Source organism: Rhodofomes roseus, assembly GCF_022264815.1.
Source record: "Rhodofomes roseus strain CIRM-BRFM 1785 chromosome Unknown C8Q71scaffold_5, whole genome shotgun sequence".
Classification (NCBI taxonomy): Eukaryota; Fungi; Basidiomycota; class Agaricomycetes; order Polyporales; family Fomitopsidaceae; genus Rhodofomes; species Rhodofomes roseus.
Genome location: NW_025952961.1, coordinates 1,499,777 through 1,512,028, shown reverse-complemented (window position 1 = coordinate 1,512,028; position 12,252 = coordinate 1,499,777). Strand labels below are relative to the sequence as shown.

Here is a 12,252-nt window from a genome sequence, read left to right as displayed (position 1 = left end):
CAACGATCGATGTCAAGCACCGCAGGAATCAGTACTAGCAGGTCCTTCTTTCCGACTTCTCGACAGGGCCTGGGTAGTCGGGGCCACCCAGCACATGCCCGGCGGCCCCGTCATGAGTACTTGAGTCATGACACAACTATGTGAGTAAAAAAAGGGTGTTTATCCGACCGGAAACATTGTTGATGTCACTGATTGGGAGCATTCTCCGCGTTGCAGATAGTTGAGGTGTCAAGCTATAGTAGTACCCCATGCTCTAGGATGTACATGAGACGAGTTATATGCTTGTATCATGCACGGTAAGCCTGAGGCAGCGAAGGCTGAGGGCTTGAGCGCTGATGCGCTGATCTGAGCAGGGTGATCGGCATCGACGGCGCAATTGAGTGGGCTGCCGTGACGTATTGACAGATGTTATCTGTCTCTGACAGATGCGTTGCTCCGCCCTGTGTCGGAGCAAGCTCACCATCACTGCTAATAAGCAGTCCAGGCTAATAGTCAAAGGTGATGTAGCTGCACAGGCGCAGCGCCACAGAGACTCACTGTCAGCCTCTGGAGTACAAAAGGTTGGCTTTCTGACGAAGACCTACTTCACCTACTCCAAAATCGATATCCTCAGACATGGCTCTGGGTCTCGCAGGAAGTGCTACCGTTCGAGCGGCGATGCGCGATGTAGCCCTCGACGAAAGCCTGTATAGTCTCGACGAGGAGGAGAGTGCATTCTTCAAATCGCAGACCGGCATAGAGGACGACGAGGCTCTCAAGTCACATATTCTCAGAGTCCAGAAGGAGGCTTACGAGGTCGGTTGATCTCCACCGATATTCATTTCACCCCGTTGATCATAGCCACGAACAGGTCTGGCCGTTCCCGTGTATCCGGCGTTTCTCCTTTACGAAGTGCGTACAGGCATTGCGGGAGATCTGAGTATGCTGATGAATCAATTCACAGGTTGAAGATCTCGCGCCTTCCTGCCTACCCGCAGTTGGTGACTCTTGGAAGGCACCGCCCGGGTGCTATCCTTCTCGACCTCGGAACCTGCTGTAAGGAATTCTTCATGATCGCAGCAGATGACCCTCATAGTCCATGTAGTTGGCAACGATGTAAGGAAGGCCGTCGCAGACGGCTTCCCTGCACACAACACCATCGGGTCTGACATCGAGCCAGGTATGCACGCACCTAGCGGCGCCCGTATGCAAGCGCTGACATTTGTATCTTAAGCATTTTGGAGGCTTGGTCACGAGCTGTTCAAGTCAACTCCTGAGACCTTCCCATCCACATTCATTGCGGGGGATGTCTTTAACTCTGCCTTCCTGGAGACGCGTCAACCGCTCAAGGCTGTCCCAGAGGGTCCAACGCCTGCACTCGGGACGCTTGCGAGCCTGAACCCTCTTCATGGACGCGTCTCCGCGATTCACACTTCTGCCTTCTTCCACCTCTTCGAAGAATCCAACCAGCACGAGCTCGCGCGTGCCGTCGCAGGGCTGCTGTCTCCAGAGCCCGGTTCGCTCATCCTCGGCGTACATGTCGCGGCGCCGGAGAAAGGTGTCCGTCGCTCGGAGGGAAGCGACAAGCCCTTCGAAATCTTCTGTCACTCGCCAGAGAGCTGGACGGAGATGTGGGACAATATCTTCGAGCCGGGGACAGTGAAGGTTGAGACGGAGCTCAAGGAAATGGCTAACGGGGCGCAGAGGACAGGAATAAACATGCGAATTTGGGAGATGGCGTGGTCTGTGACAAGACTGTGACTGCAGTAATGCATGTACCTATATATCTGAAGGGCTGTATCAATTCAGGTATGGATGTTCAACGATGACGATGTTCAGATCATGTTGACGACCGTGACTCACGTTTAGGCCAGCTCGATACGACGATCTCTGAGCAAAGTTGCAGTTACGCTTGCCGGCTGTTGTCCTCTATACCGGAGACTACGTTGCAGTCCAGTGCGCACAGTATGTACGTCACTACTCAGGAGGCTGTGCCATTCATAGGCAGTGGTATACACTTACAAGGATACGTGGCACAACTGCGGCTCGCCGCACTGTCACTGTGGTTTACGGCACCTGTCATTCAGCCGGCGTGCTGCGTGGGTCTCGCCCGGAGGACCGCGTTAGTGTTCGTACCAGCCTGAGCGGCCCGATCGAGTCAAGAAGCCTCAGCTTCGGCGGGACCGTAGGCTTCACATCCACCCAGGTATATAGTATAGGGGGCCGAAGTTGGTGTGCAAAGCACCGTCTCCATTGCTCTGTTCACGGCCGCATAGGCTCAGCCTGAGGAGGCCATGTCTGATCCAACTGTTCCACAAGGTGTTGCCCCTGGATCTGACACAGCGGGCAGAAGGGCTGGAATCGCGCCACCACTGGACCCGAGCTTGTATAGGCTTGATGATGAGGAGGTTGCCTTTTTCAAGCAGCAGACTGGGATTGATGGTGATGAGGGGCTCAGAGAGCACATCATGAAAGTCCAGACGGAGGCATACGAGGTACGTCCATGCTTTACCCGGACTGGGAGCGAACGACTAAGGACTGGCTCTCGATTCACAGTTGTACCCCTACCCGTGCATTCGTCGCTTCGGCTTTACACAGTAAGTTTGCGCTACAGCACCATGTCAGGTTGAAACATGCTCAAAGCCTTCATGCAGGCTCAAGATATCACGCCTTCCTGTGTACGATGACATCCTCAAGTTGGGCAAGGAGCGTGATGCTATCCTCCTAGACATAGGCTGTTGTTGTAGGCTATCTTCTCCTTTCATCACATTGACCGTCGCACTGATAGTGAGGTGCAGTTGGTAACGACGTCCGGAAGGCCATCGCCGATGGTTATCCTCCCAAGAACGTGATCGCCTCAGATGTCGAGCCAGGTGAGAGTCATCTAAGCTTTGAAGCGACGTCAACGATTGTTGACATACATAATAGCTTTCTGGCAGCTCGGCCACCGTCTGTTCAAGACATCCCCGGAGTCGTTCCAGGTACCATTCATAGGAGGAGATGCATTCGACCCTACCTTCCTTCAGCCGGCGCCGCCCGCATACGCCCCTCTTACTACGTCTGCACCGGCCTTGTCCTCGGTTACAAGCCTGACAATGCTCCAAGGCCGCGTCTCCGCCATCCACGCATCCTCACTCTTCCACCTGTTTGAAGAAGAGAAGCAGCTCGCGCTGGCACGTGCCCTCGCAGGCCTTCTCGCTCCTCATCGAGGCGCAATGCTGTTCGGCTCGCACGGCGGCGCACCGGAGAAGGGCATCGTTACCTGGTCGCTCGATGGGTCCGGATCCAAGCAAGTTTCAATGTTCTGCCATTCGCCGGAGAGTTGGAGGGAGATGTGGGAGTTGATATTTGGAACGGACAAGGTTCAGGTCGACACTGAGCTACAGCCGATCAACTCAAGCTCGGACCCATTGGTTACACGCGTCTTCCATCTACTCGTGTGGTCGGTCAAGAGGTTGTGAATGAAACTGTCGTACGGAGCGAGCCTTCAACAGGCATGATATGGGATTCGAGTACTGCAAATATCTGCATCGTAGCTGTTTCTCAACAGCAACGCGACTGTACCCTCAACGTGGAGTAGATATCCGAGTAACAATGGCATTATTGGTATGAATACATTGCTTGTACGTGAAGACTCTAGAACCCGACAACACCTACTGTGAATGGTACGAATATGGATACACATAACTGCTGCTAGATTGTGCGCGATCGCTCTACTGTAAGGTAAATCGTTGAATGCATGATTCTTTTATGCGGCTGTCGCGCCCTCCCGATGCTGGCCTTCGCCGCCCATGCGGTCGTACCAGGCCCTACCCTCGGTCGTTGGTGCGATGTAGCCAGCCCTGATGACGAAGTCGCCAAAGTGTTCTCCTTCCTGGCGCTCGAGGGCGTATTGCTTGATCATCGGTGTGAGAATGGCAAGGATCTCAGGCTCGGTGACGGTTTCTGCAAAAGGCTGTCAGCGAATTATGGGAAGAGTAGAAGCTGGTTCACGAACCTCGGTAGATCTTGTTGAGACGCTGGCCATGGTATCCGCCGCCGAGCAACATCGAATACGTGCCAGGTGCCTTGCCGACGAATGCGATTTCTGTATCGTGACGTTCACATAAGCAACTGATCCGCATTATCACCATGACTCAACATACCTGCGATATACGGTCGTGCGCAACCGTTAGGGCATCCAGTCATACGCATGACGATAGAGTCATTGCGCAGGCCGTTCTCCTCGCAGATCTTCTCGACCTTGTCGATGAGAATGGGGAGGTACTGATTTAGTCAACACGTCAGCGAGATGCACAGTGTGAGCAAGAGCGGAAAACATACCCGTTCGGACTCTGCCATCGCAAGGCCTGCAAAACATAACATAACATCAGAATGCTAGTCGTTCAGTACCTAAACTGCGATTACTCACCGCACGTCGGGAACGCAACACACGCAGACGAAGACAACCTCAAACCCGTGTGTGAGAGGGTGTCCAGCTTGTATTGCGCCAACAGCGCCTTGATCTGGGGCAGATCCTCCGTCGCGATGTCCGCAATGATGACGTGCTGGTTCGCAGTCATGCGGAACGTGCCCTTATGGATCTTTGCGATCTCACGGAGGCAAGTCTTGAAGTCCTTGCCCGGCTCGTCCTGGATGCGGCCGTTCTCGATGAAGCACGTGAAGTGGTGCTTGCCGTCCTCGCCCGTGTGCCAGCCGTAGTCGTCGACGTTGCGGTCGAACGTGAACGGTTGGGCGGGGGCGAGATGGTACCCGAGAAGGCGCTCGACCTCGGCCTTGAAGTTCTCGAGGCCCATGCGGTCGATGGTGTACTTGAGCCGTGCGTTCTTCCGGCTGAGCGTAGGAAGCATGTAAGCAAGGTCGTCAACGCAGAGGACACGCGCACTCACTCCTCACGGTTCCCGTTGTCCCTTTGCACAAGCATAATCTTCTCTGCGACTTCGACTCCCTGCTCAACCGTGCAGAAACCAAGGACGCTGCCCAAACGCGGGTATGTCTTCTTGTTACCGTGCGTAACACCCATCCCACCTCCGGCAGTGACGTTGAAGCCGACCAGGTTGCCATCCTTACCGACGATAGCAATGAAGCCGACGTCGTTGGCGAAGAGGTCGACATCATTCGTCGGCGGGACTGCCACTGCTACCTTGAACTAGCCATTCACGTTAAGAAAAACTCTCCGAGTGCGCATAAGGTCCCACTCACTTTACGCGGCAGGTAGAACTCGCCGTAGAGGGGCTCCGCGTCCTTCAGGGCGTCGCCGGCAACCAGCTTCTTGTCCAACCAAATCTCGTGGTACGCGGTCGTGCGAGGAAGGAGGTGTTCGCTGACGCGCTTGGCGAACTCGAAGGCCTGGTGGTGCAGCTTCGACAACGACGGGATGGCCGAGACGAGCACATTCCTGCGAGCAACAATGAGCACATAAACGACACCGCAGACTCACAAAACCCACCTGTTAACGTCGCCGCACGCAGCGAGCGTATCCAACAGCACCCTGTTGATGTCCTGGATCGCCGACTTCAAGTGGCGCTTGATCACGCCGTGGAACTGGAACGTCTGGCGCGTCGTGATCTTGTACGTCCCGCACCCGTGCTCGTCCGCGATCTGGTCCATCTGGAGCCACTGGTCCGGGCGGCACACACCGCCGGGCATCCGGACACGGATCATGAAGCTGTACGCGGGCTCGACGCCCTGCGCGACGCGTTCGTCGCGGATGTCGCGGTCGTCCTGCTGGTAGATCCCGTGGAACTTGGTCAGCTGCGTGTCGCTGGGCGCGAGCGCACCGGTCGTTGTATCAACCAGACCTTCCGCGATGGTGCCCCGGAGGTACTGCGACGCGACCTTGATATGCTCGTTGGTGATCGGCTCCGGCTCTGCCTCCTGCACCTCCACAGCGTCGACGCCGAGTGCCTTCCACACGAGGGGCTCCCAGGCCTTGTACCCAGTCTCGGGGCCGTCCGCGTCCTGGTCGTCTCCCAGTCCAAGCGCCACGACGCGCTGCGCGCCGAGCGACTCCAGGCGCGCATCGAGGTCCCTGCCCGCCTTGTTGTAGTAGTGCGCGTCCTCGGGGCGCGGCCAGTAGTGGCTGTCGCCCAGCCCAAACACGCCGACCTTCACGTCGGACAGGGGCGTCTCGCCGCGGGCCGCGGCGGCGTTGAGCGCCTTGACGAGGGCGCGGCCGTTCTGGGGGAACTCGCCCTGGCCCGCGACGGAGGTGACGAAGGCGACGTACTGCTCCTGCGCGAGGTCCTCGAGGGAGACGGCGTCCATCGGCGCGACGCTCGCGACGAGGCCGCGGATCTTCGCGCGCGCGGCGAGCCGCTTCGCGAGCTTCTCCGCCCTGCCGCCGTCGCTGGCGTAGAGGACGGCGAGCGGGGGCGCGTCGATCGCGGTGAGGAGCTCGGCGTACGCCTTCTGCGCGCGCGCCTTGCGGGCGGCGCGCAGCTGCTCGCCGAGGGAGCCGACGAGCTCGGCGGGGAGCTGCGGGTGGGCGGCGACGAGCTGCGAGAGGTGGTTCTGCCTGTCGAGGAACGCGCGGAGCTCGTTCTTGATCGCGTCGCTGTCGAGCGTGAACGCGGCGTCGCCCTCCTTGGACGGGTTCCAGCGGTAGAGCGGCCAGTAGCCCGCGTCGACGGCGCGCTTCGTCTCCTTGAGGATGTCGAGCGCCGGCGAGTCCTCGGTGGTGTATGGCAGGTAAGCGAGCACGACTGAGGGGCCCGGGTGGCGGTCCGCCTCGACCAGCGCCTGGAGGACCTGTGCGTAGGACGAGTAGAGCGCGACACTGGCCACGTAGACGTCGCCGTGGTTCATGGCGTAGAGACCGACATCCTGCTTGCGACGGGACGCGGCGGTGCGCGTGCTGTAGGGCGTCGAGTCGAGGAGGAGGACGTTCACGTTGAGCCCGGACGCGATGGCGTGGTGCAGGCCCGACGCGCCGAGGTCGTACGCCCACGCGTCGCTGCCGATGATCCAGCGCGACTTGGTGCGCGCGTCGGAGGACAGCAACGAGCGTGCGGCGTAGACACGGCGGGCAGCTGCGCTCTTGAGGGCGGGTGCGTGCTCCTCGAGCGCCTGAGCGAGGCGGGCGGCGGCGTCGTCGGTGGCGGGCGCGCTGCTGCCCTTCGCAGCCTGGAGCCACGCGCCGAGGAGCTGGTGGAGGTCGCCGGGGAGGTCGGGCTGGCGCATGGCCTGCTTCACGTCCTCCTCGAGCTTCGCGAGCGCCTCGAGCTCGCCCCGCACGCGTCCGAGGGTGAACTCGGGGGTCGTCGCGACCGCGCCGAGCTGGGCGACGCGCGCGGGGTCGTTTGCGACGTCGAGGCGGGCGCCGAAGAGGGTGTCGAGCAGCTTCGTGTACGACGCCTCGTGCTTGGGGACGTGCGGCGGCGCGGTCTGCGCGGACGAGGACGCGGAGGGGCCGAGCGTCAGCCGGGCCGGGGCGTCCGCGGGCTGCTGGAGAAGCTGGTCGACGTCAGATGGCGTGAGCTGCGTCGCGTCGCGCACGAGCACGCTCTGCACGGCCGGCCGCGTCTCCCGCTCCGGCGACTCCTCGCCCTGCAGCGCGCTCACGACCTCGAGGAACAGCGGCGTCCACTTGACGTTCCACCGGCGGACGTGCTCGCAGACGAGGACGCGTACTGCTGACGAGGGGATTGCGTGCGCGAGGTTTGCGGGGGCAAGCGGCTTGAGCAGGTTGACATCTACGAATGAGACACCGTCCAGGTCCAGAGTTGTTGGGAGGGGAGCGAGAGTAACCAGGACGGTGTGGGGCTCCTCAGCGCCGCGAGTGGTCAGCGCGCGGAGAGGCCGGCGCAGAAGGGACACGGCAGTTGCAGAGGCAGCATGGAAGGCCCTCAGCAACTGAGCAGAGTCGTCCTTGCCATCAGACTTGACGTCGCCGTTTGCGTGGCCATTTGCGTGGCCGTTCGCATGCCCGTTGGCAGAGAGCGGCGGGGCAGAGAGATACGACTCGACCTGGTCGGCAGTGAGCTCGCTGAGCTCGTCCGACTCTGTGCCGACGTAGAAGATGTGCAGCACGGCCTTTGCTTCGGTCCGTGCTAACCGACTGGCGAGGAGTGCGTGGTCGTGCGCGTGCTGGGCGGTGCGGGAGTAGATGCAGAACGGCACGGACGCCCTGAGGACGAGGACGTCGGAGAGGTCGTCGCCAGCCGGGATGGCGACATGGAGGACGGTGGCCGTTGCCGAGAGCTCGGCCAGGTGGGGGATGAGGGGATGCAACACACGCCTATGGGAGACAGTGGTGAAGGAGACCAGCCCGGACTTTGCACCGTTGCTGGTGTTGTGGGCATGCTGCTGGAGGAGTGCTGCGCCGGGGTCCGCGCCGAAGGGAATGTGGTGGACGGCGGTGGAGGAGAGGGCGGGGGCGAAGGGTGAGACGGAAGGCGGGACTGAGGCAGAGTTGATGACTGCGTCCGAGGCGAGGGAGGCGATCCGAGCAACAGCGCTGATGGAGGGTGTCATGGTGTGAGCGAACCTGTCGGCGCGGCGGTCAATAAATGCAAGTGGGCTATTCGGAATAGGTGCCGCGTGGACCCGGGGGTTACGAATATTGGATGTTCCGACATCCCGCGGCGACCCCCGGGCCATGGCGGCTGTGGAGACGACATACCTGCAGGCGAAGAGGGAGGGGGAGGCGCTGGCAGGAAATAGAGCGGCAGGGAGAGGCTGCAGGAGGCGCCCGGAGTGCAAATCCGAGAACGGCCAGGTGATCGGTGAGCCACCCGCTTGCCATCCTCGCGCGATCCCTTTGGCCCTGTTTGGCCCGACCCTGCCCCTGGACCAGGGTTAGGACGTGCGCCGGCCCGCTCCGGGTGCGATCAAACCTTGTTGGGGAACTGTGCAGTTGCGCGCCACCGCGGCGTCCACAGAGCGGGCGGGGAGAACAGCCAGCGCCCACCGCCACCGCCGACACCGCCGCCGCCGCCCTCGCCCCTCCCAGCAACCTCAAGCACACGCAATGGCCCCCACGAAAAAGTCCAAGGCGGCAAAGTCCACCGAGTCCATCGCCTCCCGTCTCGCCCTCGTCGTCAAGTCGGGCAAGTACTCCCTCGGCTACAAGTCCGCCCTCAAGCAGATGCGCAGCGGCAAGGGTGAGTCCGCCTCCCGCCTTGATCTCCGGGGACTGGAGCGTGAGGCTGAGAAGGTCCCTTGTGCTGACGCCGTCCTGTTCTCCCCCTCCCCGCCCGCCAGCCAAGCTCGTCCTCATCGCTGGCAACTGCCCGCCCCTCCGCAAGTCCGAGCTCGAGTACTACGCCATGCTCTCCAAGACCACCGTGCACCACTTCCAGGGCACGAACGTCGCCCTCGGCACCGCCGCCGGCAAGCTCTTCCGGGTTGGGTGCGTCTTTTCCCTGCTGCAGTCACCGCAGTCGCTCATCTCGCGTTCAGTGTCATGACCGTCTCCGACCCCGGAGACAGTGACCTGCTCGCGGTCGCCGAGGCCCAGGCCGCATAAAACATCGCATAGCTTGATGCCAGGGTCACGAGTATATTATGACACGCTGTTGTATGCTCTTATACTTGCTTTGATGCACTATGGATACTGCCATGAGTCCGCAATGATACACACCGGATTGATCTCGTCTGCTCTTTGCAAGCGGCCTGTAAGGAGAGCGCATCGCGCTGACGTTACGTGCGCTCAAGGTGTGAAGTTCAAGTTGTCGACATTGTTTGCAATGAAGTGTTTGCTGCTCGTGCACTCATTTGGTATGCGAGGGGTTCCTTCATCGCTCTATGCCTTAGCGGCCCGTACTTTGGTACAGGTTCCCGATACTGATTTATCGCATCCCTCGACAGAGTCCGAAGCACTGCTCGCTCGTGAGCACCCAAAGCCGGGCATCCAATACGTAGTAAGCGTCCAAACGTACCACAAACACAAGCATGCACACAAACTACTGATTACACTCTCACATACCACAAACCCACCATCGCACGGTACCAGGTCCACACCGCCGTTCAGTCGAACTCGTCGAGCATCGCACCCGTCCGGACGTACAGCTGCTCCACCATCGCGTACGTCCGGGCATAGTACAGCTCGTCCACCATCCCGTCCATCTGTGCGTACAGCTGCTCCACGGCGCGCCGGCGCGCGGCAGCCCGGACGAGCTGGACGACATCACCGCCGCCCCGGAACTCGAGCTCCAAGTCGCGGCGCCTGTTCTGCTGCCCCGCGCTCCCCTGCTCGAGCTCGCGCTTCCGCCAGGCTGCGCCACGCCTCTGAGGGCCCTTGGGACCGTCCTTTTGAGGAGGCGGAGGCACGGGAGGGCTACTGCCGCCGGGGGCAGGGGTCCCCCCGAGAGGGCCCAGGGCTGGGGGGTGGGTGTTGACTGGAGTCTGGGGTGGGGTCGGGGGTGACCGGTGGACCCTGCTCCTGAATCACCCAAGAACGTGTCCAGCTGGACATCCGCCTCCGCCTCTTTACTCGCCAAACAGCCTCGTGCGTAGAGATCGCCCATGTGATGTCTGGCCCACAGGCCGTCCTCGAGTCCTCGACGCCGCGAAAGGCCAGGTAGTCGTACATCCGCTTGCAATCACTGCACGGTCGGATACACGTCAGCGCCGGAGCCTGATGCATAGGGAATCTGCGTGCGGATGGTGCACTTACTCGTGGTTATTAGAAGGACCAGACGTGCTAGGAACGGACGCGACGGGGGCAGCCAGCGCAGGCTGAGTGGCCGCGAATGTGGCGGCGATGACGACGGTGGCGACGGAGTAGCGCATGATGGATGCTCTCGGATGATCGGTTCGGGGTGTTGAGTTCAATGAAGGTTCGTGAGATCGTCAAATAAGTCGCAGAGCTAGAAGACAACGGGGGTGCCATCAACATCAAGTGAACGGGTGGAACTCAGCGTGGAGCTGTCGACTTACCAGCCAGTGCCGTGCGATGGTATTGAGGTGAGTCTGCAGTGAAGAGCGGACTGACGAGGATGAGCAATGTATGCCTGCTTATATAGGGAGGACACACCGAGCTACCGCGCCTGTAAACGACCCGAGCTGTACTCTGGGTCAAACAGTTTCACGCGCAAGTTGCACTAGGGTGGACGGAGCGACACTGGTCGTCGCTGATGTCAGTCTCAGACCGCCGTACTCACGAGTAATGGTCTCAGGTCGCAGAAGAATTTGATAGCGCGACTGGGTTCCAGAAATGTCTTTTATCGACTCGCACAAACCGCGTGCTACAAACGCCTGAGACCTGCGAGAGACAAGTGCATAGACGCACATGAGACACATTTGGACTCAGAGAGGATAATGTAGCACCCGCCTTTGATCAGATGAGGCTGGGTCCCACAACCTGGAGAGTCTGCAGCATAGGAGACTGCGTACACAACGACCGTACACTACAGCGAAGATTGTTGTCTAGGTGGCTAGAGAACACCTGTGGATCATTCCATGAACACTGAATATGAAGACTGTACAGATGCATCAGCTGCCGTGTTACTCGTCAACGACCTGTGATGTTTCAGACCCACCGAATCATGATTTGTATGGCAGTGAGGTCTGGAACCGCCACGCGCAGCCAGCGGACGTGTCAGGAGAAATGAAACCGTAGTCTGGATGAAAAACTATCACTTCGTTCTATGTAATGCCTGAGTAGTTTTACGGGAAAGTGAAATACAAGCTACGAGACCCGCGGTTGCCATGGCCGACAGAAACGATCACCGTCTGCCCAGTTACGGCTACTTCTTTGACATTGGACTCCTCACCCAGCTGCGGCCTGAAAACCGCTAACTGCTCTCCTTCCCTCGAGAAGCCATGTTCGAGGAAATGCCTCAAGCCGACAGCGCACGTTGACCCGTCGCGGAAAACAATCACGACTAGGAAGTCATCTGCAGTCTGACTGAGGCCGCCGTATTCCACCGGGACACCCTGCACATTGTGGCTGATCGTCTCCATCCGCCGCTGGCTGCCAGTCGCGGGGTCGAGGGCAACTACGTACCCGAACTTGTCGGGCTTGACGCCGTCGCCATTAGGGCTGCTCAATTCTCGCCGCCCGTTCGTCGGTTCGTCGGGCACCTGCCCCGTAAGGCAGGTAGCATCAGATCCGGATCAAGCCCGGCAGATTCCCGACTAATCCAGCCACCGCCTACCGACAATGACGCTTAACGACTCGTCGATACTTAGCACTGACTGATACGACCTTGCACCAGCCAGAGGACGAGCCTAGGGTGACTCGGAGCTCAAGCGCTCACGTCCTGGTTGGTTTACCGTCGCAGAGCTGTGAACGGCGATTTCGAAGTTAAAGAATGTAAATGTAAGATG

General features: G+C 59.8%; 4 protein-coding genes across 4 annotated transcripts; 3 read left to right on the top strand and 1 right to left on the bottom strand.

The window, feature by feature from the left end:
- Positions 1 to 657: 657 nt before the first annotated feature.
- C8Q71DRAFT_703050 (uncharacterized protein) lies at positions 658 to 1,740 on the top strand (the record flags this gene model as incomplete). Its single annotated transcript, XM_047920289.1, has 5 exons — positions 658 to 795; positions 851 to 891; positions 944 to 1,035; positions 1,085 to 1,159; positions 1,214 to 1,740. The coding sequence occupies 5 exons, from the start codon at positions 658 to 660 to the stop codon at positions 1,738 to 1,740; spliced, it is 873 nt and encodes a 290-aa protein (XP_047781855.1).
- Positions 1,741 to 2,024: 284 nt separating this feature from the next.
- C8Q71DRAFT_481740 (uncharacterized protein) lies at positions 2,025 to 3,579 on the top strand. The gene is made up of 5 exons (XM_047918833.1): positions 2,025 to 2,474; positions 2,536 to 2,576; positions 2,634 to 2,722; positions 2,778 to 2,852; positions 2,908 to 3,579. Exons 1-5 carry the CDS (start codon positions 2,274 to 2,276, stop codon positions 3,438 to 3,440), a joined length of 939 nt encoding a protein of 312 aa, XP_047781854.1. The 5' UTR covers positions 2,025 to 2,273; the 3' UTR covers positions 3,441 to 3,579.
- On the bottom strand, positions 3,551 to 8,637 carry C8Q71DRAFT_831004 (sulfite reductase subunit beta). The gene is made up of 9 exons (XM_047926362.1): positions 8,603 to 8,637; positions 5,429 to 8,467; positions 5,182 to 5,377; positions 4,869 to 5,128; positions 4,391 to 4,812; positions 4,303 to 4,328; positions 4,125 to 4,245; positions 3,977 to 4,066; positions 3,551 to 3,924 (listed from the first exon to the last, which is right to left on the bottom strand). Exons 2-9 carry the CDS (start codon positions 8,452 to 8,454, stop codon positions 3,728 to 3,730), a joined length of 4,338 nt encoding a protein of 1,445 aa, XP_047781853.1. The 5' UTR covers positions 8,455 to 8,467; positions 8,603 to 8,637; the 3' UTR covers positions 3,551 to 3,727.
- Positions 8,638 to 8,887: 250 nt separating this feature from the next.
- On the top strand, positions 8,888 to 9,577 carry C8Q71DRAFT_746315 (L30e-like protein). The gene is made up of 3 exons (XM_047923060.1): positions 8,888 to 9,083; positions 9,184 to 9,331; positions 9,382 to 9,577. Exons 1-3 carry the CDS (start codon positions 8,951 to 8,953, stop codon positions 9,446 to 9,448), a joined length of 348 nt encoding a protein of 115 aa, XP_047781852.1. The 5' UTR covers positions 8,888 to 8,950; the 3' UTR covers positions 9,449 to 9,577.
- Positions 9,578 to 12,252: the final 2,675 nt, after the last annotated feature.